This window comes from Lygodium microphyllum, chromosome 14 (genome assembly GCF_053477565.2).
Source record: "Lygodium microphyllum isolate KBCC chromosome 14, Lygodium_microphyllum_v1.1.10, whole genome shotgun sequence".
Lineage (NCBI taxonomy): Eukaryota > Viridiplantae > Streptophyta > Polypodiopsida > Schizaeales > Lygodiaceae > Lygodium > Lygodium microphyllum.
The window spans coordinates 17,584,843-17,608,582 of record NC_141148.1 but is presented as its reverse complement, the minus strand read 5'-3'; the positions used below and the strand labels follow the sequence as shown (position 1 = coordinate 17,608,582).

General features: G+C 40.8%; 1 protein-coding gene and 1 pseudogene across 3 annotated transcripts in view; both read left to right on the top strand.

Moving 5' to 3' along the window:
- The first annotated feature begins 2,770 nt into the window (after window positions 1-2,770).
- LOC148025372 (uncharacterized) overlaps window positions 2,771-23,740 on the top strand; it is a 30,778-nt gene continuing 9,808 nt past the window's right edge. Inside the window, exons 1-2 of one of the 3 annotated variants that reach the window (XM_087692446.1) lie at window positions 2,771-2,925; window positions 3,119-3,281. In XM_087692446.1, the coding sequence (XP_087548572.1) occupies window positions 2,906-2,925; window positions 3,119-3,281 (183 nt within the window). In that variant the 5' untranslated portion in view covers window positions 2,771-2,905. Of the gene's footprint in view, window positions 3,282-23,740 lie in introns of all 3 variants that reach the window. The other 2 variants (XM_087692448.1, XM_087692447.1) reach the window with 2 other exon arrangements.
- LOC148025373 (uncharacterized) lies at window positions 17,532-20,534 on the top strand (annotated as a pseudogene).

Below are 23,740 nucleotides of genomic sequence, written 5' to 3'. Positions count from 1 at the left end.
TTTATACTGAAGGGTGCTAAATGCCAAGGGGAGTCATAGTGCTGGCCACATGGATTGTTGTGCTAGTAGCCATGTTGGCTATTGTTGAAAAACTCAAAGTGGGATAGAGAGGATGGACCAAGCTAGCATTGTTATAGTAGCCATGCAAGCAACCATGCATAAGAAGGATGATGCTAGGAATAGTTAGTGGTTGCATGAGAAACAACAAAGGTGCATTGCTAGTAGCCATGTGTGAGAAGAACAATGCTAGGAATAGTTCATGCCTATGTGACAAACAACGAAAGCTGACACAAGCTTTGAGGGAGGAGGTTGATGAGTTTGTTCAGTGGCTATTCACAATGGAGGAAGGGGGGGTAACCTCAGTAGGCATCTATAACTAATCTCAATTTACACTGATCTATGAATAATAACTAATCTACTTATATAGCTTAATGTTAGAACCAACTAATTTAAATAGTAGTGTTAGTTATAACTAACTTATCTAACTAATACTAGCATGAGTTGATAAGTTTTGTGTCCTATTAAAGTCTTATGATGACCTTGCACTATCTAATAATTGGTGATTTTTGGAAACAAAATAACTTCCAATGCATTACACTAGACCCCTTTGTGTGACACTTCCAACCACTTAAAAGTCCCTCCAAATGAGGGTTAGGATGGATCACTTTAATGCATATCTCTTGATTGGTATAACTAACTTATCTACAAATCCTAACACAAGTTGATAAGTCTTGTGTGATGTCAAAGTCCTAAGATAGCCTTGCACTATCTAATGATCGAGGATTTTTTGGAACAAAAGAACTTTGAGTGCATTATACTAGGCCCCTTTGCTCGACACTTCTGACTTCCTGAAAGTCCCTCTTGATGTGGGTCAGGAGGATGGATCGTTTTAATGTATATCTCTTGATTGGTATAATGGGCTTAGCCTTATTAAATTTTCTTATTTTCAAAAGTCAAATTTGGTCCTATTTTGAAAAAATTTGCATATCTTTGTATGAACTTATTATGTACCCACTTTACCTATAAGTAAATACATTTTAACCTACAATGGAAGGCCCTATTATTATTATGGATATCCCCATTAGTCAAGTTGACTTATTAATGAAGGAACATTCTAATGTTATACAATATCTTTAATAAACCCATTATGGGTGGATCCTTAGGCAATTTTAGGCCTATTAAGGGCACGGGCCCCCATTTTTCAAATAATTATACTAAGGTTAAGGTTATCAAGGTTAGTAGCCTTTAATCTTTGTTGGAAGTCTCATATATGCAAGGTTAAGGGGTTAACAACCTAATGTGCTTGATTTTGAGCTACCACTTATGAATTGTGGCCTTTTATGGATTGAACTTTCCTATTTCGAGGTCTCGTTGTAATAAGATGGACAAGCCTAATGAAGCAACTCATCTAGTGTTTTGCAACAAGATACTATGGAATCTAGTATTGTGGGATCAACGATTGGCCACTAAAGGCACCAAAAGTGATGGTTTGAAAAATCTACTCTCTAAAGGGCAATTGCTTGGGTATGTCTCAGCTATGGGCTATGTTGAGGAGGTTTTGGATTGTCAATGTTTGACAAGTTGGAGGAAAGAGGGTTGGTGCTAACCAATTTGATGTATCATTCACAAGAAATATCAAGTTTTTTTGGAAGGGTTTACATTATAGAAGAGGAGTTTCCTCACTTGCACGTTTGATTTAGCCTGTTAGTGATGCCTTTCTTGATGGTTTTGCACCATTAAATGTTAATTCTAAGTATGCAATCCAAGCTCTCAAAAGGATCTATTTAGATGGTAAGATCTATAGAATGGTTGGCATCTTGTGGTTATGGATGTTGATATGCTTACCAATAAATATGCCTTTTCATCACTTGAAAAGGAGCAGTTGATAGTGTTTTTAACAAAGAAGAAAGATGAGTGGCCAACCTAGTTTGTTGCTAATCCTCAAGTCATTTTGAAGTACTAGATTAGTCCTTTAGGCAAGTTTTTATAAGCTATGAAAGGAAGGAAAGATTTTGAGATCGGAGATTTAAAGTTGATTCAAAAGACTATGGATTGTTTCTTGGACTATTGTTGATTTGAGAGCTTCACCATGTACTTGAAAAAGGAGGTGGGAAAGAGCTTGGAAAGCAACACCTTCTCACAAGTGTAATGTGTTTCTTATGGAGGATTGTAGTTATTAGGCTAGCTACTAAAGATAGCTTGGGCAAGCATACATAACTATTTTCTATTCCAAATGATTTTGCCAAGCAGACATTTTGGAATTGTAAGGAAATCACAGTAGTATGGAAGAAAACGATGAAGATTATTGGCCAACTTGGCTTCCATCATGTGGTGAGTTGGAAGCAAATTCTATTTTGAGACATTTGAAACATGAATAAAGAAACCAATCACAGAGTGTGATCAAAGCTTATATTATGAGGACTAGATGGTCTATAAGGACAATTTGATTCTTGCTAGGAAGACATTATCCTTAGGGGTCGCTGGTAGTAGTTTAGTGAGGTTTGTAGCTAATATTTCTAGCATGTCTTTGTCTCTAAGGCGTGTAAGAGTTCTAAATCTCTAGTTCGATCCCTTTTTGGGATGATGTGATGTTTACTTTATTCTGAACTCTAGCACCTTTATCATAAACATTTTTACTTTACTATTTAATTTAATACCCTATCATATCTTAGAAAAGGCTATTTTTCTTTTTAAATAGTTCAAAGGGCACGCAACAATTATTCTAAATTTACTCGCCTTCGTTTTAGTCATATATGGAAGGTAAAAAAACCGTCGTTGAAAGCTGTTGCAACCTTCGAAAAACCGCATACACGAGCAAACATCAAGGGCTTACTGCATAGGATGATGGCCATATCTACGATAGGGGCGGGAGTTGGAGCCACAGTCTTCGGTTCAACACAATCGGATGGGCGGCGATCATTCCAGGTATTGAGAGTGAGAAGATGGGGCGACATTGTGAACCTGCGATTGGGCCTGGTAGGGCTAAACTGTAAGCACAGCTTACGATCAGGGGAAAAGCAGCCCTGTGCAGGTTTAAGGGACCTGTAACAACCAGGCTTATGTTGGTAAGTCAGTCGATGCTTGACGTTTCCCTCTAACATGGTAGCACGCTGGAAAGGTGCCAGCAGGTGGTATGCGTGAGATGCCACATGGCTGGGTTGCTGCAGGTCAGCCGGGGAGAGGCTAGAAATTTATTAGCGCCTATGATGAAGCAATCTTTCACGTGTCTTTCCTATTTCCATGGAGGAGAAGGGGCGACCTTTGGACTTCCCAAACAGAAGGTGTGTGCAGTTACACTTGCTTCACCCTGTCATGCTACGCATCATAAGATGTTCACGAAATGTTTCTTTACGCTATGTAGCCCAGCCATATTCGATCAGACATGATTATCTGCCGCATTGGCAAGTTCTTTTCACTGAATTTGGTGATTGAGAGAAAAGGAACTCGAAAGTTGCTTCAGCATTGTGGTGAGAGGGGGTGCTCGTAGCTTTTCCTTGCGCCCTTAGAGGATTTGTGTACTTTGTATCATCATTGTATCTTGATAATCATGATTGTGAAAGAGTGTTTGGTGCTTGGACAAGTGAACAATTTCCCTATGAGGGCATTGTTCAAGTGGCACCATTGCATAACATTTTGTTTGAGTATGATATTTTGCATTATTTCTTCTTGCATCACCGTGCGCATTCGCATTATGTTTTGTAAATATGTATGTGCTTATATTTATCATTTTTTCTTCTTCAAAGAGTTGTTGACTTGAATTCACTATATTCATGGTAGCTCACATGGCAATATCCCTCTATGGTAGCATACATTATCACATACTTTTATATTTTTCTCGCCACAATACCCCAATGGGTAGTTGGGATAGCTTTCTATTTTGTGATGTTGAATTTGACAATCCCTTATTTCTCCCTATATGTATAGATATTTTTGTTTTAAAAAAAGAAATAAAAAACAAGAGATAATTCAAAGTAGTCTCATTACTTTTGCAGGTTCCGGTAGACCAATGAGCATCCTTTATCCAATACCTTGGTTTTTTTAGTCTAGCCTTTTAGGTTCTCAAGGTAAGATAATCATTGCCTTTGTAATCTTAGTAGGTTCTTGGGAAGTTGACGTGTATACTTGGGCTGATATCTTAGTTGCTTAGTTGCTTTTGGATGGGAGGCCTTGAGGCTTCTTGGCTCAGCTATGCTTTGCAGTCTCTTCTAGGTTTAGTTTTGGATTGAGATGGATATTGCAGTAAAAAGATAAATTATAAACTTCAAATATTAATTAGCTCTTTAAATAGCTTTAAAACTAAAAAATTACCAAACTTTACTAGAGATTATCAAAGTGTCTGTGTTTCATAAGTCAACAATCAAACTATGGGAGGATTTGCATTTATAAATAGAAGGTTGCTCAATCATCGTCTATTCTTTTGCATGTACACTTTACCATATAATCTTGGACATTGCACACCTTGTTAGTTCCAAAACTGACGCCCCTTTCAGTATTTATTTAACTTAATTGAAGGATAAGTGAATCTACAATGGGATTTTTCCAATGCCTTTGGATATTCCAACTTTCCTTGCGGTCAACATGACTAGCAAGTCTTCAATCTAATTTATCTCTTGATTCGGGCAGTCAATTGGCTTTCACTCGCTTTGATGGAAATGAAAAATGCCTCAAATTCATCGATTTTTTGGTTCCTTTACTTGAATTCATCTTAAAATAGCTTCAATCATGTTAAATCTAAGTCTTAGAGCTTCCAATCTCTAGCACACTTTCCGAGGTTGTTGCTAAGTCCTAATTTTTGCTGCTGCAGATTAGGGTTTATATCAAAGAAATTTGAAATTTATAAGCCTTTGGTGATCTCAATGTCTTAATCTTTAGAGTAAGGCTGTAGAAAGACTAGGAGATGAGAGAGAATGTTGAGAAGAGAGAAAATTTAGACTTTCTTTGTGAAGAACTGAAGAAAATCTGTCATTTACTATTGCTGCATTGCCTTAACAGCTTGTAGATATAAGAATTGATCATTTACTACTGCTGCCCTGTCTCAACAGCTTGTAGATGCTGTCACCTGTTGTTGATTGGTCTTCTCCTATCCCTGGTTGCCTTAGAAGGTCCTCCAATGGTTGCAAATCAGACCAACAAAATCTCCTCCTTCTCTCTTGTAGGTTAAATATACTAAAATGGCTATTTCTAGCCTCTAAAGATGTCTTTCAGTCTTGCATAGGCATTTTTCTTAAGTGACATCCTTTTCAAATAGTTTTTCTAGCATTATTCATAATTAAATATTAATTTTCAGTTTTTAAATACTAAAAATTAATCTAATAATTATTTCAGTGCTTTAAAAAGTAATCTGACTGGCCAATAATTAAATTGGCTAGGCAACTTTCATTCGTAAGTGTCTCTGCGCCATCTTTGGCCATCAGATTGGTGTTAGTTACCATTAAACGTTGCTTCATTAGTATCATCAAAACTGACACTTATGGCCAAATGAATGACCTAGGCCAACAACTAGCAGTAGATACCACCAAGTACTTGTGCAGCATAACTTATAGCAACTTTTGATCTCCTCGAGTCGCGGACTTTTGCAAATTTACTATAATCCCAGTTACACCTCACATGTGTAACATTTACTTAATCACGTGATTAAAAATTAATCCACATATTAAGTGAGGTTTAAAAAATACATGTGCTCATGATAGCTCTCTCCCTTAAAATCCTTGTAATCATTCTTAATTGCACTACTAGATGCATCAAAAGCAAAATAGCGGATTGGATTTTCCACAAGGCATCATAGTTAACACAACATTGCGTATTGTTGCTCAATCATTCCATATGCCCAACACATGCTGAAAATTACAAACCAATCATAACATAACACAAGACTCACAAAGAATCTCAAAAAACATTGCCAGATTATCATGTGACATGTCTATTTTTCATGAGCTCAACTCGTTTGGCAAAACCAAACCATAGCATAAACCATGGCTAAAACATCAATGGCAACATAACATATATTGTTGTCTATGGAAGCAGATGTAAACATTGAAAATTGAGTATAATCTGGTCATAAACAGATCACTTGCTGATCTGAGAATTGATCACAAAGTGTTGCAAATGTGATCTTAAACCGATCACAAACTCATTGCAAAAATTGATCAGCAAAATCAATGTAAAAATTGACACAAATTGATCCCAAAAGTGACCATAAACGGTTCTCAAGCTAATAAAAAACTGAGTTGAAATTGATCAGAATTTTTGTCTCAAAATTGAGATAAAATTCATGCCAAATCATAAACTGATGCAAAAGTATAGTTTCAATGTTCGGGTAATAGTGACTAGTACACTAAGTAGTGGCCTCATAGCAAACATACTATTAGCGTTGTACCTTGGATGCATGCTACATGTTAGAATATCAAGCTCATTTATGTGTGTTGACCGACATGAGCTGGACACAGCTAGTCTAGCCATAGTAGTTAGGTACATTAAATAAGTCGGTGCCACTACTGGTGTGAATGGTCTTATGACCTTAGGTTGTACTTTCACTATACAGAGTTGAATGAATAATGAAGTGTGTGAGAGGAAGCATGCTGCTTCACTCTGTCTGACATCTATCTACCTCTATGAATTTGAACATGGTATCAGAGCCATGAATCGGCAAAGACTGGGTGCCTGGGAGTGTGGCATTGGACTTGCAGGAGCTGAAGTCAGAGGAAAGGTCATTCTTCTTCAAACAGGTTGAAGCCATTGAACAATGGAAGGTATGCAGTGTATGGTTGTATGCTCAATGATCAAAGGCATTATCAAAGGCTTGTTTGTAGCCTTGAGAGGGATGTGTTGAGCACCTTGGAGTGCTTCATTGTCATGATTAACAAGATCGTGAGCTGTGCTGCCCCCCTGCCAGTCTGCACTGTTGCGCCAGGTCCAGATTCAGGTCCTCCAGCTTCAAAACGAGGCATTAAGCATCTTATACATGCTCTATGAAGTGTATGCTGACCCTGGGGTGTGACCTTGAAGGTTTGACATGTCAATGGAAGCTTGGGTGATGAGGCATGGACTGTTATGCAGGTATACAGGTCTGAAACTGAATGTACACTGCTGAATACAGTGATTTACATCACTGTTTTGATCCTGAAGAGCATTTGAAGCTCCCTAATATGCTGGGAAGATTGCACTGCAGACAACACAAGTCAAGAAGTCATATGTACTTGATATGAAGTACTTGAGCTGAATTTTTTCATTAAAATATTCAGATTTGAGAATTGTTTCACTGCTGAAAACTGTCATATATTGTCAGTGACAAGCATTGGATACTACTGATGCAATACAGGTCATTTTTAGAGCTCTATCACCTATGAGAGCTGTCATATACATGCTGGATGTATGGAGGCTTGAAACATGCAATGAGCATCATTGAAAACTGAAGTCTGGAGCTGAAGTAAATGCAGACATATTGTCTTGGTCAAGTACAAATGGTTCATGAAGTTTTATGCTTTGGTCAGTGAAAACAGGTTGCCTATGTATACCCAGATGCTCATGTATTGACCTTGTCATTACGAAGTAAATGTATGACATGATTGGAAGACAGTTTGGGGCTGATTGGAACTTGATATGCTGAACTTTGGTTGACTGCAACCTGCAACTGAATTTGTTGACACTTGTATGTGCTGGTTATGCACTGTTCTGTGACTCTATGCTCATGTCATGACTGCCAAGTGTACTAGCAGCTATCTGGGAGGTTTTGGGACATGTGTGACATGATTACCACTCAGTTTTGGACTTGAAAGTGCTGCTGATTATTTACAGTTTACAGTTTTCAGACTGCATGTATTTACCCTAGCAGTGAGTTTACCAAAGCTCAAGTTGAAGCAAACACATAGCTTATGTATTGACAGTGATATCTACAGTTGAGACCACTTGTTTGTGGGTTGTTTTGGGGTGCCAGTAGGTTGAAATACCCTGGTTTTTTTTTTCTGCAATTTAGTGCAGAAAACTGTCATAAACAGTTCCGGGCTGAAGTCGGACAAGTTGTCTTATTGGCTTGCAGGTAGTCAGGCAGTGTCTATAAAATGGCAAATGCTGATAGAACGGACAACATAACCCAGATTGTGGGGGAGAAGCTTGATAGCAATAATTATGCCATCTGGAAGTTTCGAATGGAGAACTTCCTAATTGGGAAAGGATACTGGGACTTAGTGACAGGTGTTGAGGCTGAACCTAAACTTCCAGAAAGGAATCCTACAGTTGATTAAAGACGAGCGCATCGAGCTTGGACGGAAAGAGCTCGCAGAGTTTTACATTGGCTGTCATCATGTATCTCGGATGCTATGGTGATGCAGATCATGAACTGTAAGAGCCCAGCAGATGCATGGAACATATTGGTCAAATACTATGGCACAACCACAAGTGCCAGGACGATACAATTGAAGCAGAAATTCAACAACATGGACCGGAAGAGCAGATCCATACAGGATTATGTCACGGAGGTTAAGACCATAGCAGATCAATTGACATCTGTTGGTTCACAGGTTGAAGATGAAGGTATGGTTGCAGTTACCTTAAATGGATTGGGTCCTGAATACAAGTCTTTTGACACTTCAGTGTCTGTGCGGGCTGAAATGCCTGACTTTAATGAGCTGGTTGCATTATTGATTCATGAAGAAGTGAAGCTTGGCTTAGCTACAGGGTCAAGCGGTTCAAAGAATAAGGATGCAGTTTTTTACTCGAATCAGCGCGGCCGTGGCAGGGGTTATGGATCTGGCAGAGGAGGCCAGCAGAATGCATCCTATGGCACTCAAAATCAGCAGTCATCAAATGTAAGAGGTCGTGGAAATTTTCGGGACAGAGGGAGATCTAACTCCCGTGGTAGAGGCTCATGGCAGTAGCAGCGTCAGTCAGACAATCCAAACAAAGACAAGGATTGTCATTACTGTGGCAAGTATGGGCATATTGCAAAGGAGTGCTGGAAGAAGCAGGGGAATTAGAAGGGTAAACAACATGGACACTATGCTACGTCCAGTCAGGCAGTTGGCTCTGGTAATAGACTGTTTGCCATGCAATATGTCAAAGATAAGGCTGTTGAAAAATCATTTGATGATGCAGTGTGGTACATTGACTCAGGGGCATCGAATCACATGACCCCTCACGGTGATTGGTTCACTGATATGGTGACTGAAAAGCATGGCTATGTATGCATAGGTGATGACACGCAGCATAGCATTGAGCATAAAGGCAAAGTGCCTCTGGTGGTTCATGATGGCAGGAAGAAAAATCTGCATGATGTCTTGCATGTCCCTTCAATTACAAAGAACTTATTGTCTGTTGGTCAGATGACGGAGCAGAACTTGTAGGTTAGATTCAATAAGCATGGTTGCTTTATTGAAGAGTTTGGCAATGGCTGCAAGTTGATAGCTCGTGGTCATAGGAACGACAGAATGTTTACTCTTGATGCTTCTTTGCCAGATCTGAATTCAGCTATGTTTACTCATGGTTCTGGCACTGTTAGGGATTTGGAAATCTGGCACAAGAGAGTGGGGTATGTCAATTTGCAAAGGCTGCAAACTATGCAGAAGAAACAGTTGGTTACAGGTTTACCAAAATTCCGATATTCAGATGTTGGTCATGTATGTGAGGCTTGCCAGTTTGGTAAGCAGTCTCGATTGCCGTTTGTTAGGCATGTAAGGCAGAGTACATGTCCTTTGCAGTTAGTGCACTCTGATGTTTGGGGGCCAGCTCATAATGCCTCTATGGGAGGTTCTAGATATTATGTATCTTTCATTGACGACTACAGTCGCTATACCTGGCTTTCCATATTGAAAACAAAAGATGAGGTCTTTGCTGTTTTTCAGCAGTTCAAAGCACAGGTTGAGAAGGAATTTGAATGCTACATCTCTTGCTTGAGATCCGACAGTGGTGGGGAGTATGTATCAAATGAATTTGCTGATTTCTTGGCTGAAAATGGCATTCGTAGGCAGCTAACCTGCAACTACACTCCGCAGCAGAACAGAGTAGCTGAAAGAAAGAACAGGGTTCTAATGGAGGCTGCTAGGGCCATGATGAATGAAAAATATATGCCACTTTCTTATTGGGCAGAGGCTGTTACGACAGCTGTATACATTCTGAACAGGACTCCCACTGCAGGTATTCATGATATGATGCCGTTTGAGAGGCTGTATGGCTACAAGCCTGATATAGGTCATATGAAAGTCTTTGGCTGTCTTGCTTATGTGCATATTCCAGATGAGAAAAGGAAAAAGCTGGATCCAAAAGCGCATAAGTGTGTTTTCATTGGGTATTCGCAGGAGAAGAAGGCATATAAATGCTATGACCCCTCTACCAGGGAGACTTTGGTGAGTAGGGATGTCATCTTTGATGAGATGGGCTCTTGGTATGTCTCACCAGTTGCAGTGCCATCCGATATGCCTTCCACTCATGTCTCTACAGTTGATTTGCAGCAGAGCACTGCTATGACAGGACCTAGCAGTCAGACAGTATCCCCATGGACAGGGAGATTGAGGAGCTCACCATCCATTGACACCAGTATGTCAGTGAGGGGGAGACATGATATCTTGGATAGCAAAGGAAAAGAAAAAGCTACTGAGGATGCATCTGGTATGATGACACCTGGCAGAATGACTTCTGGCTATGAGTCTGCTGATACTCTGGACAGCGAACTTGGTATTCCGGCTGTCTATACGCCTGGCACAAGGCAAAGCAGGTATATTCCGCGTCATGAAAGAGGGGAATCGAGTAGTGCACCACAGCTTAGACGATCACAGAGGGTCAGATACCCTGTTGACAGGTTGGCATATAGTGGCTACTCTGCAAAGCATTATGCTTATATGACAAAAGTAATGGAGATTAAAGAACCAGGTACATATGCTGAAGCTGTGAAAGATGAGAACTGGTGCACAGCCATGGATACAGAAATGCATGCTTTGGCTGAAAATAAGACATGGGATTTGATACATTTGCCTGAAGGGAAAAAAGACCATTGGCTGTAAATGGATCTATAAGATCAAATGCAAATTTGACGGCAATGTGGAAAGGTATAAGGCAAGGCTGGTCGCAAAGGGATATGCCCAACAGTATGGGCTTGACTATGATGAAACATTCAGCCCTGTTGCCAAGATGGCAACTATCCGTACTGTGATTGCTTTGGCTGCTGCTAAAGGCTGGAAATTGCAGCAGATGGATGTGAAAAATGCCTTCCTCAATGGTGACTTAGCAGAGGATGTTTACATGGATCAGCCGGAAGGGTATGTTCACCCTGATTTTCAGCATTATGTGTGCAGGCTGAAAAAGGCACTGTATGGGCTGAAGCAGGCTCCGAGAGCCTGGCATGCTAGGATCAACAGCTACTTGCAGAGTCTTGGTTTTGCTGTTGGCAGGGCTGATCACAGCCTCTTTACAAAGAAGACTGACAGTGGCTTGGTAGTGCTGATCATATATGTTGATGACTTGATAATTATGGAGATGATGACATGGGAATTCAGCATGCAATGAAGATGCTGAAATCTGAATTTGACATGAAAGATCTAGGAGATCTGAGGTATTTCTTGGGTATTGAGGTTGTACCAGCTGAAAATGGTTTATGGCTGATGCAGAAGCACTATGCCATGGAAATGCTTAAGAAGTATGGCATGGCTGAATGCAAACCGTTGGATACACCTCTTGATCAGAATGTCAAGTTGGACATGAACACTGGGGCTGAAGTAGAGGATGTGACTATGTATAGGCAGTTGGTTGGCAGCTTGATTTACTTGACCATCACTAGGCCTGACTTGAGCTATGCTGTAGGGCTGATAAGCCAGTTTATGCAGAAGCCAAGGAAGCTGCACTTGGATGTAGTTAGACGCATCATGAGGTATGTTAAGTCCACTGTAGACTATGGGCTGTTCTATGTCAGAGATAAGCCCTTGACATTGATTGGATACACAGATGCGGATTGGGCAGGTTGCTCATATGACCGCAGATCTACAAGTGGATATGCATTTGGATTTGGTAGCGGCATGATTAGTTGGAGCAGCAAGAAGCAACCTACGGTTGTTTTATCGAGTACTGAGGCAGAGTACAGGGGTGCTGCATTGGTAGCATGCGAGATTTCATGGCTGCTCAAGCTTATGGCTGATTTGGACATACAGGTAGATGCTCCAGTGAAGCTACTATGTGATAATCTGAGTAGTGTACACCTGGCTATGAATCCAGTTTATCATGCCAGGACGAAACACATAGAGGTACACTACCATTTCATCAGAGTGATGGTTCTCGTAGGACGCGTTGATCTTATGCATGTAAAGACAGATGAATAGGTGGTGGATATCTTTACCAAGTCCTTGGGTAAAGATAAATTCTGTGGTTTTAGACAGCTGCTTGGAGTTCAGATGCTGTCTTGAGCTTGAGGGGGAGTGTTAGAATATCAAGCTCATTTATATGTGTTGACCGACATGAGCTGGACACAGCTAGTCTAGCCATAGTAGTTAGGTACATTAAATAAGTCGGTGCCACTACTGGTGTGAATGGTCTTATGACCTTAGGTTGTACTTTCACTACACAGAGTTGAATGAATAATGAAGTGTGTGAGAGGAAGCATGCTGCTTCACTCTGTCTGACATCTATCTGCCTCTATGAATTTGAACACTACATACATCCTAGATCCACTACATATGAGAGCTGTCCATAAGTGGAGAGGTGGAAGTGCTACCTCCCCCTTGAGCATCAGGCAATACTCCAGACCCTTGCTCTGCTGAACCTGATGGAGTCCAAACTAAAGTCCGCTCTAACTGAAAGGCATCTAGGTAAAGCTGTAATAGCTGAGGATGGTCTGTCAAGTTATCCTCTTCCATCCATTTGGCATCCATTGGTGAATAATTCTGAAATTTCACCAAGTATCTCTTGGAAACTTTACCTTTAACCTTTCTTTCCTTATGTGCCAAAATTTGCTCAGGTACCAAAATCGCATCCAGCTCCTCAACCTGAGGCTGAATTTCAGCAGCCATATCCTCTGACACATCATCATGAAAAGGCCTCAGCAAACTGACATGAAAGGCATTGTGTATCTGTCAATGTGGAGGTAATTTCAGTTGATATGCCACATCGTTAATCTTCCCCAACACTTGAAAGGGCACATAGTATCTCATACTCATCTTCGGATACAATCTTTCTCTTCCTTTCATCCTTTTTAGCCTTGCCTTTTGAAAATGTAGCAATACATAATTACCCTCTGTAAATTGCAAACCACATCTGTAGTGATCAACTGCCATCTTTTGCTTTTCTTGCAATCTGTGAAGTGTATATTTTATCTTTACATAGGATACATCTAAGTTTTCCACATAACGATCAACCTCAAAGATTTTATCCTTAGTTTGCAGAATAGGTGGTACCTTTTTGCCACCCTCAACCACCTCAAATGGAGCTTTTTTCATAGAACTTTGCACTGTGTTGTTGTAAGCAAACTCAACCAAGGGTAAATACTACTCCCACTGTGTCTTGTGGTTTGAAACATAGCATCTCAAAAGATCTAACACTGTGGAATTTGCTTTCTCAGACGAATTGAGGATGGAACGATGATGAGAATTTCAACGTGGTACCCATATTCTCAAATAACCCCTTCCAAAATAAACTGGTCATCTGAGGTTCTCCATCACTAATGATCGACTTTGGCATACCATGATACTTAAAGATGTGCTGCAAAAATAATCGTGCCATATAATTAGCCTTTATTTTCTTCCTCACCGGAATGAAATGGGCTTGTTTACTAAACTCGCAAATGATAGTTCATATTCCATCATTCCCTCTAAGTGTCTTAGGAAGCTTAAAAATTTAGTCCATTGCAATGCTCTGCCAAGGCCTATTTGGAATAGGCAAGGGTTGCAACAATCCCGCTATCTTTTGATTATCATACTTTACTTTTTGGCATACGATGCATGTCTTAACAAATTGTTCTACATCATGTCTCAAAGCTGGCCAATAAAAGAAATGCTCCACTGTCTTGACCGTGGCATCAATACCTCTATGTCCTACATACTGAGGAGCATGGCTTTCAGTGATAATTCTAGGCCTTAATTGTTTTGTGACACACAGTTGTCCATGCATCATCAGAAATCCATCTCTTAGCACAAAGTGTTCATGCCTTTGGCCATTGCAAAGTTGATCGTAAACATTAGCAAAGTCTGAATCAACAACATATTGCTCTTTCATGGTATCCAAGTCAGTGTGATGAACCATGTTGACGGTTGAAATTTGTGGCTTACATGATAGTGCATTAGACACAACATTCTTTTTACCATCAATATGTACAATCTGAAAATGAAACATAGAGAGAAAATTTGCCCATCTCATATGCTTCTTTGTAACTTTTTTTGTATTAGAAAGTATCTCAAAGTTCGATGGTCAATCTACACTGTAAAATCAGCCCCCAACAAATAATGTTTCCACATAGACTGCATGAATTACAGCCAAGAGTTCTTTCTCATAGACCCGCAAATTCTTTTTTACACCGTAGAGAATTTAGCTCTCATAAGCCATAACTCGGCCATCTTGCATAAGAACTGCCCTAATGTTATTACGACATGCATCACATTGAACTGTGAATGACTTCCTTAGATCGGGCAACACAAGTACAGGATCTAAAGTCATATTTTCCTTCAACTTTTCAAATGCTGAAATTTCCACTACTATCCATCTAAATGGCACATCCTTCTTCTGCAAAGCATGCAATGGAGATGCAATTTCAGCAAACCCGCGCACATACTTCTTGCAGTAAGAACATAAACCCAAGAAGCTATGGATCTCATGCATATTCTCTTTCAAGAAAGTGGTTGCCTTTCAAATCTTCGAGGACTCCATGAAGTTTCCCCTTGAATAGGCTGCATCAAACTGTTGAATGAAAGTCGAAGCTTTAAGTTTATCTTGTGCACCATTGAAGGACTCAAATTTTAGTGCTTTTCCACCCTCTTCATAGACTTTTGTTGCCCCTTTGGGAGTCCAGTTGTCATATATTGGCTGTTGTAAAAAGGGTGCATTTGCTGAATTTACATAAAAGCCAATGCCAAACGGACTATTTGCATAACCAGTACGGTGCAGTACCAAACATGGTACTTTGTGCCCCAGGCATCAAGCCAATGCTGCCATACATAGGGTTTTGTATATTTCCAGCCATGCCTGAATACGTTGGGGCCTTGCACACCATGCATTGGTTGTTGCATACCATAAGGATTTGTGCCATACATTTCCATATGCGGTCCTTGTTCAACTATAGCATGAAAAATTGTGCTTCCACCAAAATCTCCTAGCTGCCCTATCATAGCATGCATGCCCGGTTGTCCAAAATCCATTGGATTGGCACTTCCGTGATAGCCTTGCATTTGCATTACTTGCCGCGTAGATACCAACAATTTTATTTCATTAGCATCTTTGGGAGCTGCAAATGAAGGGTTTGACATTATCTTCGGTGCATCTTGCTGTCCCAAAGGTGTAAAAGACGTCTTCTTCTTGCCTTTGCTATCCTTCTTTGGAACATTCAAAAAGTGGGCAAATTGAGGATCCTTTGCCAATTCAGCGAAGAGATTTGTTGATGTCCTCATTCGATTCTTGAATTGATCTCATCAAATTCCTCTTTACTTTACTGGTTATCAGTTTCTTTATGTCCTGAAGGCCGTGCATCTTGCCCAACAACAATATTTTCAACTTGTTGTACATGGTCTGAGCCTTACCCAAGGTTAGGCATTGCATTTCCTTCATTTCCATGTGAATGTTCATATTGAGAGGCATCATCACTGCTTGAGTCCATCTCACTATATGAAGACATATTGTTGTAATTTCTCAGCTAAAGTAAAAATCAGCACTAGCACAAAGCTTTGGATTGCAATCAAGTGCTCGGGGCCCACCAAATCAAGGGATTGAGTGGTAATCCCGGCAATGGAACCATGAAACCAGCCTTCCTCCTTGGATAGGGTGATAAATAACATGATTAAGCACTATTTACAACAATTAATAAATCCATAAAACCGAAATGCACACTTTACTATATAATCTCGGACATTGGACACCTTGTCGACCCCAAAACAGGCGCTCGTTTTGGTATTTATTTAACTTAATTGAATAAGAAGTTGATGTACAATGGGATTCTCCCAATCCCTTTTGGTGTTCCAACTTCCCTTGTTGCTGTCCAAAATGACTAGCAAGTCTTCAATCTAATTTGCCCCTTAATTCAGGTAATCAACTGGTCTTCACCAGCTTTGATGGAGATGGAAAATGCCCCAAATTCATTTATTTCTTGGTCCCTCCACTTGAATTCGACTAAAAATAGCTTTAGCCGTGTTGAATCCAAGTCTTGGAGCTTTCAATCTCTGGTACACTTTCCGAATTTGTTGCTAAATCCTAACTTTTGCTATAAATTAGGATTTACAGCAGAGAAATCTGAAATTTCTCGGTCTCTGGTGATCTCAATACTATAATCTTTGGAGCAAGACTGTAGAAAGGTTGGGAGATGTGAGAGAATGTTGAGGAGAGAGAAAATTCAGACTTTCTTTGTGAAAAATTGAAGAAAATTTGTCATTTACTGCTGCTGCATTGTCTCAACAACTTGTAGATGCAAGAATTAAAGAAAATCAGTCATTTACTATTGTTGCCCTATCTCAATAGCGTGTACATGCTATTACCTGCTGTTGATTGGTCTTCTCCTATCCCTAGATGCCTTAGAAGCAAGGTTGTCTACGTCTGATGGACGTGTCAACCCCTTCGACCCGTCCTGTCCCGTCTGTTGCGTCTTGTCCCATCCGGACCCATCCAACTGCGCCCTGCCGTGACCCATCTGGTTCCCTGTGACCCGTCCGTCGACTGTGCCCCGCCGTGACCATTACGCCGCACGCGAGTCCTGACTCCCATACGCCTGGGCCTTGTGGCCAATAAAGTTGTAAACGGTCACTTTTTTTACCGTTTTTTTTTCTTTTTTATATTTCTTTTCTTCTTTCTTTCTTATGTTTCTTTTCTTCTTTTCTTCTTTCTTTCTCACCATTCTTTTTCTTCTTTTCTTTCTTGAATCTTCTCTTTTCTTTTTTTCTTTCTCTGTTTTCTTTTTTTTTTTTCTTTTCTTTCTCTCTATCTTTTCTTTCCTTCTCACAAAGACTCGAGAAAATATTAAAGATTAAAGTTTTAAACTAACAAGTTTAAGAACTCTCCCTCCTTTCCTCTCCCTCTCTCTTCCCCCCTCCCCCTCCCCCCCCAAGGGCCAATCCTAAAATCCAAAGCACTCTCCCTTTCTATAAAATCTCCCCTCCCCCACCATCTCATTCGTCCTTTCAAGTTCTCCACCCCTTCTACTCTACTCCTCTCAAGCTCTCCGTCCTTCCTACTCTCTCAAGCTCTCTCCTCAAGTCTTTTCTTAACCTCTCAATCCTTCCAACCTCCTCTTCCATCAAGCTATAGCCTCTCTTTACTCCCTTAAGCTCTCTACTCCTTCAAGCTCTCTACTCTTTCCACTCCTTTCTTCAATCATCTCACCCTTCACCTGTGATCCTCCAGGCTCTCTCTATACATCATTAATGGTACCCCCTCTCCATGAGGCTTTTCTCTTGCATTGTGTCTACTTCGAACGAGTGAAGGAGAAATCCAACACTTGCAAAAGTGGCAATGCAAGTATTGCCCAAAGATCCAAATCTCATCTGTCACTCGCCTTCTTATCCACCTTTGCAAATTAGGAGGGGAAGCCACACCATGTCCCAGTATTCCCAATGATGTCTATGAAGATTGTCGTCGGAAATACTTGCCATTGAAGCGACGCAAAGGCCTTTTAAGGGCAAGTGAGGTGGTGATCTCTCCCAATCATGAAGTCTCGGATGCGGAAGACGATCCCTCTCCAATTGTCTCGGATTCCTCTGTTGGAGGGGCCTCATCTATCCCATCTAGAAAAAGCCATTCGAATGGTGCACCTATGTCCAAGAAACAAGCCACTCTTGCCCAAGCAACGGGGCAAGTTTCCGGTCTTCTCTCCTTTCTCAAGGAGAGACAAAGGCAAGTGGAAATAGAGATTGCACGCACCATAATTGAGTGCAATCTCTCTTTCCATATTCTCAAAGTGGATCGATAGAAGTGGATAGTGAAAGCCATTGCCGCCATTGGTCCATTCGAGGAATGATACGGTATCACGTACAATGACATGCGTACCAAGAAACTCGATGAGGAGAGAGAGAGAATTGATAAGTCCCTTGAGCCCGTGTGTTCCGGTTGGGCGAAGTATGGGTGCTCTATCCTATCCAATGGATGGAGTGATCGAAAAAAAAGGGGGATCATCAACATCCTCGTCTCTTGCTCACCTGGAAGATACTTTCTACGAGTAGTGGATGTGGGCACAAGGAGAAGGAGAACCACGGGCTCTTTCATGTATCGGTATATACAACAAGCTATCATTGAGGTAATGCTTCTAAATCCATTATTTTGTTATCTCTTCTTTTAACCTCCCAAATTTATTTTGATTTCATCTTGTATAATCTTGTAGATTGGGCCGCAAAATGTGGTACAAGTTGTCACGGACAACGCCTCGAATTGTGTATCTATGGGGCGGAAACTTGAGGTCGAGTTTTTGTCCATAGAATAGATACCATGCGCTACGCATTGTCTAGATTTTCTTATGGAAGATATAGGTAAGTTGGAGTGGGTGGCGAGGATTGTCAACAATGCTTGCACAATCGTTGGCTTTGTCAACTCCAAGGTCTGAGTTCTTGCGATGTATTACTCGTACTCAGACTTGGAGTTGAAGAAGCCCTCGAAGACTCGGTTTGCAGCCATGTGGCTTCTCCTCGAGCGTCTCTATGACGTTCGCAACAAGCTACAAAAAACAGTTGTGTCAGATGAGTTTAAGGAATGGCTTAAAAGGGAATCCATATCAAGCCAAGTGGAAGCAAAGGCCGTTCAAAGGCTTTGCTTAGAGGAATTTTGGATGGATGTGAGGGGCATTATCATTGCTGTCACTCCTATTTACAAGGTGCTTCGCATGACGGACTTGGAGGGGGACTCCTATTGGCCTCTTCTATCATCTTATGGCGGATGCGATGGGGGAGATACAATCATTGACCATCTTGGATGGGGAGGTCTCTTCTTCATGGTATTGTTTTAAAAATAAAATAAAATGATTCATGCTTCTTTTTAGTTTTAGAATCTATATTTCATATTGTCTCACACTTTCTTTTCAAATTTCACCTTTAAATCTCCCTCTAAATCTCTATCATCTTACACCTACTGTAGTGATATCTTGGATACCACCCCTAAAAGAGATGACATTCTCTTTTTGACAAAGAAAAGATGGAAGTGGATGAAGCGACTCATACATGGGTTTGCGGCACTCTTGCATCCTGCCTTTAAAAAACCCTCTCTCTTTATGGATGCCAATGTTCTTGCCAATCATGATGTCTTTCTTCCAAAGGCTTTGGCGGAAGAGCACCATGGTGTCTTCTTCCAAGAGCTCATTAATTATAGCGATCAAAGGGACACGGCTTTCGCATCTACCATTTGTTAGAAGCGGGAATCATTGGTGAAGGCTCTTTTTTTAATGGAAGTCATTTGGCTATCAATTGCCTCACCTCCAAAGAGTAGCCTTACACATTCTTGCACATGTTTGAAAATCTATTCTCTTTTTTCATTTAATTGTAGTTAAACTTACTTTTTCTTCACATGGTTTAGGATTGTTCGTCAGGTGTATGTGAGAGGAATTGGTCCGCCTATTCCCTCGTGTATATCAAAATTCGTAACAAGCTTAGCACACGACAATTGAAGCGACTAATTTATTGTCGCTCCAATTTACGTATGCTACGCAATATGCATGAGATATCTATGGCAAGACAGATATTGTATATCTAATTTTTATACTTTTTAGTTCATAAATTTATTCATAGATTATGAAATATATTTAAAGAATTTCATTTATTTAATCTAAGTTCTTCATTATTTAAATGTATAGATAAACGTGGATTCACTCAAGCTCTCCACTAGTACACTTAAAAGTGTGATTCGCAAGAGAGACTTGGAGGAGGAGCAAATCTTTAGGGAGCTTTACTTGGAGCTCAAGGAGATAGACCTGTGGGTCTCTCACACTCATGCATGGTGTGCTCGTATTGTTATTTGCCCTCGCGCCGGTAGTAATGGAACTTCCACTTTGGCATCCACATCGGCTGCCCTTGATGCTTGTGGGACCCTTAGAGGCTACACGAGGCGTGGGAGTGGCTCGAGAAGTATTCCTTTGGCCTAGGAGGACATACCTATCACTGTCTCTCACCTAGAGCTTAGAGAGCTTAAGTATGATGACGAGGACAATGTCATTAGTGAGGGCAATTTTATTGAGGAGGGTGATGGCTCCTCAAGCGGTGATGAGAATGCTTTCACCTTCGATGCCGAGAGTGATATGAGCACCTAAAGTAATCATGTATCTTGATTCCGATTGAGCTATGGATGATGGCTTTTATCTTAATCCATTTTTGTACGCTTTTTGTATGAGATTGCACATCTGGCTCATAATAAAGTTGTTGGTTTCATTATTCATGCTACATAGTACAGTCTCGAGTCTTGTTTCAACTCTCTTTTGCACTTTTGACTTGAATCTCTAAGTTTATGTTTTAATTTGTAAGTCCAAACATTAAGCATAGACTTTATTATATGTATTTTTTCTTTCAACGGACGTAACATCGGACGTAGGCCCAAGATTTATTAGTCTGATTAGTATCGTACTAGCATTGGACTGTACTAATCAGACGTCATCAGACGTGACAACTATGCTCAAAAGGTCCTTCAATGGTTGCAAATCAAACCAATAGCATCTCCTTTCTCTCTCTTGTAGGCTAAATACACTAAAATGTCTCTCTCCAGCCTCTAAAGACTTTTTTCAGTCTAGCATGGGTATTTTTGACAAGTGGCAGTTTTTTCAAATGGTTTTTTCAGCATTATTCATAATTAAATATTAATTTTGTCTTTAAATACTAAAAATTAATCTAATAATTATTTTGGTGCTCTAAAAAATAATTCGACTGGCCAATAATTAAATTGACTAGGCAACTTCCATTCCTGAGTGTCTTTGTGCTCTTTGACCATCAGATTGGCATTAAGTATCATTAAACGTTGCTTTGCTAGTGTCACCAATTGACACTTATGGCTAAATGAATGACCTAGCCCAACAACTGGCACTAGATACTACGAAGTACTTGTGCGGCATAACTTATAGCAACTTTTGCCTTTGACATTCCGTGATTTCCTCGGGTCCCGAGCTTGTAAATTTACTCTAACCCCAGTTATACCTCGCATGTGCAACATTTACTTAACCATGCGATTAAAAATTAATCCACATGTTAAGTGAGTTTTCAAAAATACATGTTGTCATGACAGAAACAATGCTAAGAATAACTTTATGGTGGAACTTTGCTAGAGTAGTACCATGTGTAGTATTGTCCGATCAGTAGAAAGAAAAGAAAACCCAAATCTATCAAAACTATGTACAAAAATGTGGCAAAGACTGTAGATTGTAGCTGATGTCAAGGTTTGTACATGATCTTAGCTATGATACGGTCCTAATTGCTCCACTTATAAGTCATCGGTGTCTTGTGATAATGGCTCTGATTCAATTGTGATGCGACCTCCTCCGACATGGTCTTGGTAGATGGGATCATCGTGCTCAACGAAGTGAAATGGCTCTATCCAATGTGACTCCATGGCATGGAATGGGAGATGCATGGCAAGGTGGCTTCGTCTTTGCAGGGCTAGTAGTGTCAGTAGGTTTGAATCTATGAAAAAAGTTTGTAGATGCTCTTTGTGTAGGTCCCTTTGGGTGAGCTGGCCTTTTGTCTTGAAGTAATGCTATGTGATATCTTTGGAGCTCTAGGACGAAAAGACCTGGCCATCTTTGATCCTTGTACTCCATGACATGACAAAGAGGTCCAAAACCATCACGGAAGAGGCAATGGTATTATCCTCGTATGTTATAGTAGACTGTATATATGCATATGTAATGTTCCTCTATCTCAAGCTCTTGGCCACAAATTTGGCAAGTCCTATCTTTTGCTTGAATATCTGTCGATCTATCTATCTCCATTTGTAGCCTATGAGAGGAGCTACAAATCTGTTTGATAGCAGCACAAATGTTGTGGATGTTGAGAAACCCTTCACCCTTCACCTGCAGTTTGCATTTTTGTGTTTATGCGTTTTGCGTTTAGGGTTTGCAGCCCCAAAAAGAGGCGCCATCCTAGACTGACTATGCCTATTTATAGGCCACATTCATTCCTCACAGCTGATTCATTCAGTTCTTCACCTCTTCTCTCCAACCTCTCCACTACCCTCACATCCCTTCAGGAGGACATTGTGGTTCGTGGTTTGTGGCTGTCTTCATCATCTTCCTTGTGTTACGGCACCCTTGTTTCCTTGTATCACATTCACTTCATGATTCAGATCTTCATCATTCCATTCATCAGAGTTTCTTCTCTCTTCTCTTCTTTTCTCCATGTTTGCCGAGTTCACTCCGTGTTCCCCCCCGCCAACCCTACTATCTCGTTGGTACGTCATCTTTTGACATGGTATCAGAGTCGAATCTACTCAAACAGTGGCAAAGATCCTTCAGTCCCATGAAGGCAAAGACCGGTGGCGGGTTCGGCATCCACTTCTCTTCTTCTTCCGCTACATCAAAATCTCGTTTTTGCAAGTTTTAGGTGTTTTCAGCTTGCTGCCCACATCTCTTTCGCAGAGGACATCACAGTCTTAGCTGTCCCTTGCTGTCATCTACAGTCTTACATCTAATTCTAGCCTTCCATCCGCAATTTGCAGATGTTTACAACAGTACGACTATTGCTAATCACTCTCCATTCAGAAAACAATCTCGTTTTTGCAGATTTCAGGTATTTCAGTTTGCTGCCCACACCCCAAACGCGGAGGACATCGCGGTCCAAGCTGGCCATTGCTGTCTACAACAGTTTGGCGCCTGTTTCCAGCCTCACACACACTGTTCGGAGTTGATTTCAGCATATTGATTGTTGCTGCTGTTTTTTCTTGCGTTTTTAGTCTTTCTCTCTCCTCACCTGCGTTTTTCTACTAGTTGCAACCTCTTACTGTTGGTTGCATCCTCCTCCCACTCGTAGCTCACTTTCAGCCCTTCCACTACCCTTTCACCCCTTGAGGCGGACATTGTGGTTCGTGCTTCACACTGCCCTCACACCCCTTGAGGCGAACATTACGGTTCGTGGTTCATGGTGGCTGACCTCTTCCTTCTTCAACAAGGCACACTATTATCCATGGCTTTTTTTACCAATAGATGACCAGACTACTAGGTGCTTCTACTGTGGCATCACTGAACACACCACCAATGCTTGCTGACTTCGACCTTTGCTTTCCACCCCTCCGAAGTACATGCGTCTTCCACCAAGCACTCCTTGTGCCACCCCTCCTTTCTGGGCCACAGAGATCGTTCTACATTGGCTATCAAAGTACTATGCTCAAGGCAATAAGACACATCCAATGCGCACTAAGTCCTTTCGAGCACATGGAGGATCGATTGGCGCTACGACCTCCTGGAGATCATCGCAATGCAAGCGGCAGTCTTCTCCCACCTATTTTCGGGTACAATGGCTACCATGGCCGGTGGTTCCACAGTCCACTTTATCGAGAGACAGTGATTGTTTGATACTGTCTCATCGTCAGTCTACTTCTTTGAGAGATAGTGGCTGCTCGACTTCTTCCTCTTCTTTAGCTACCCAATCCTCTCCACTGAGAGACAGCGATTGTT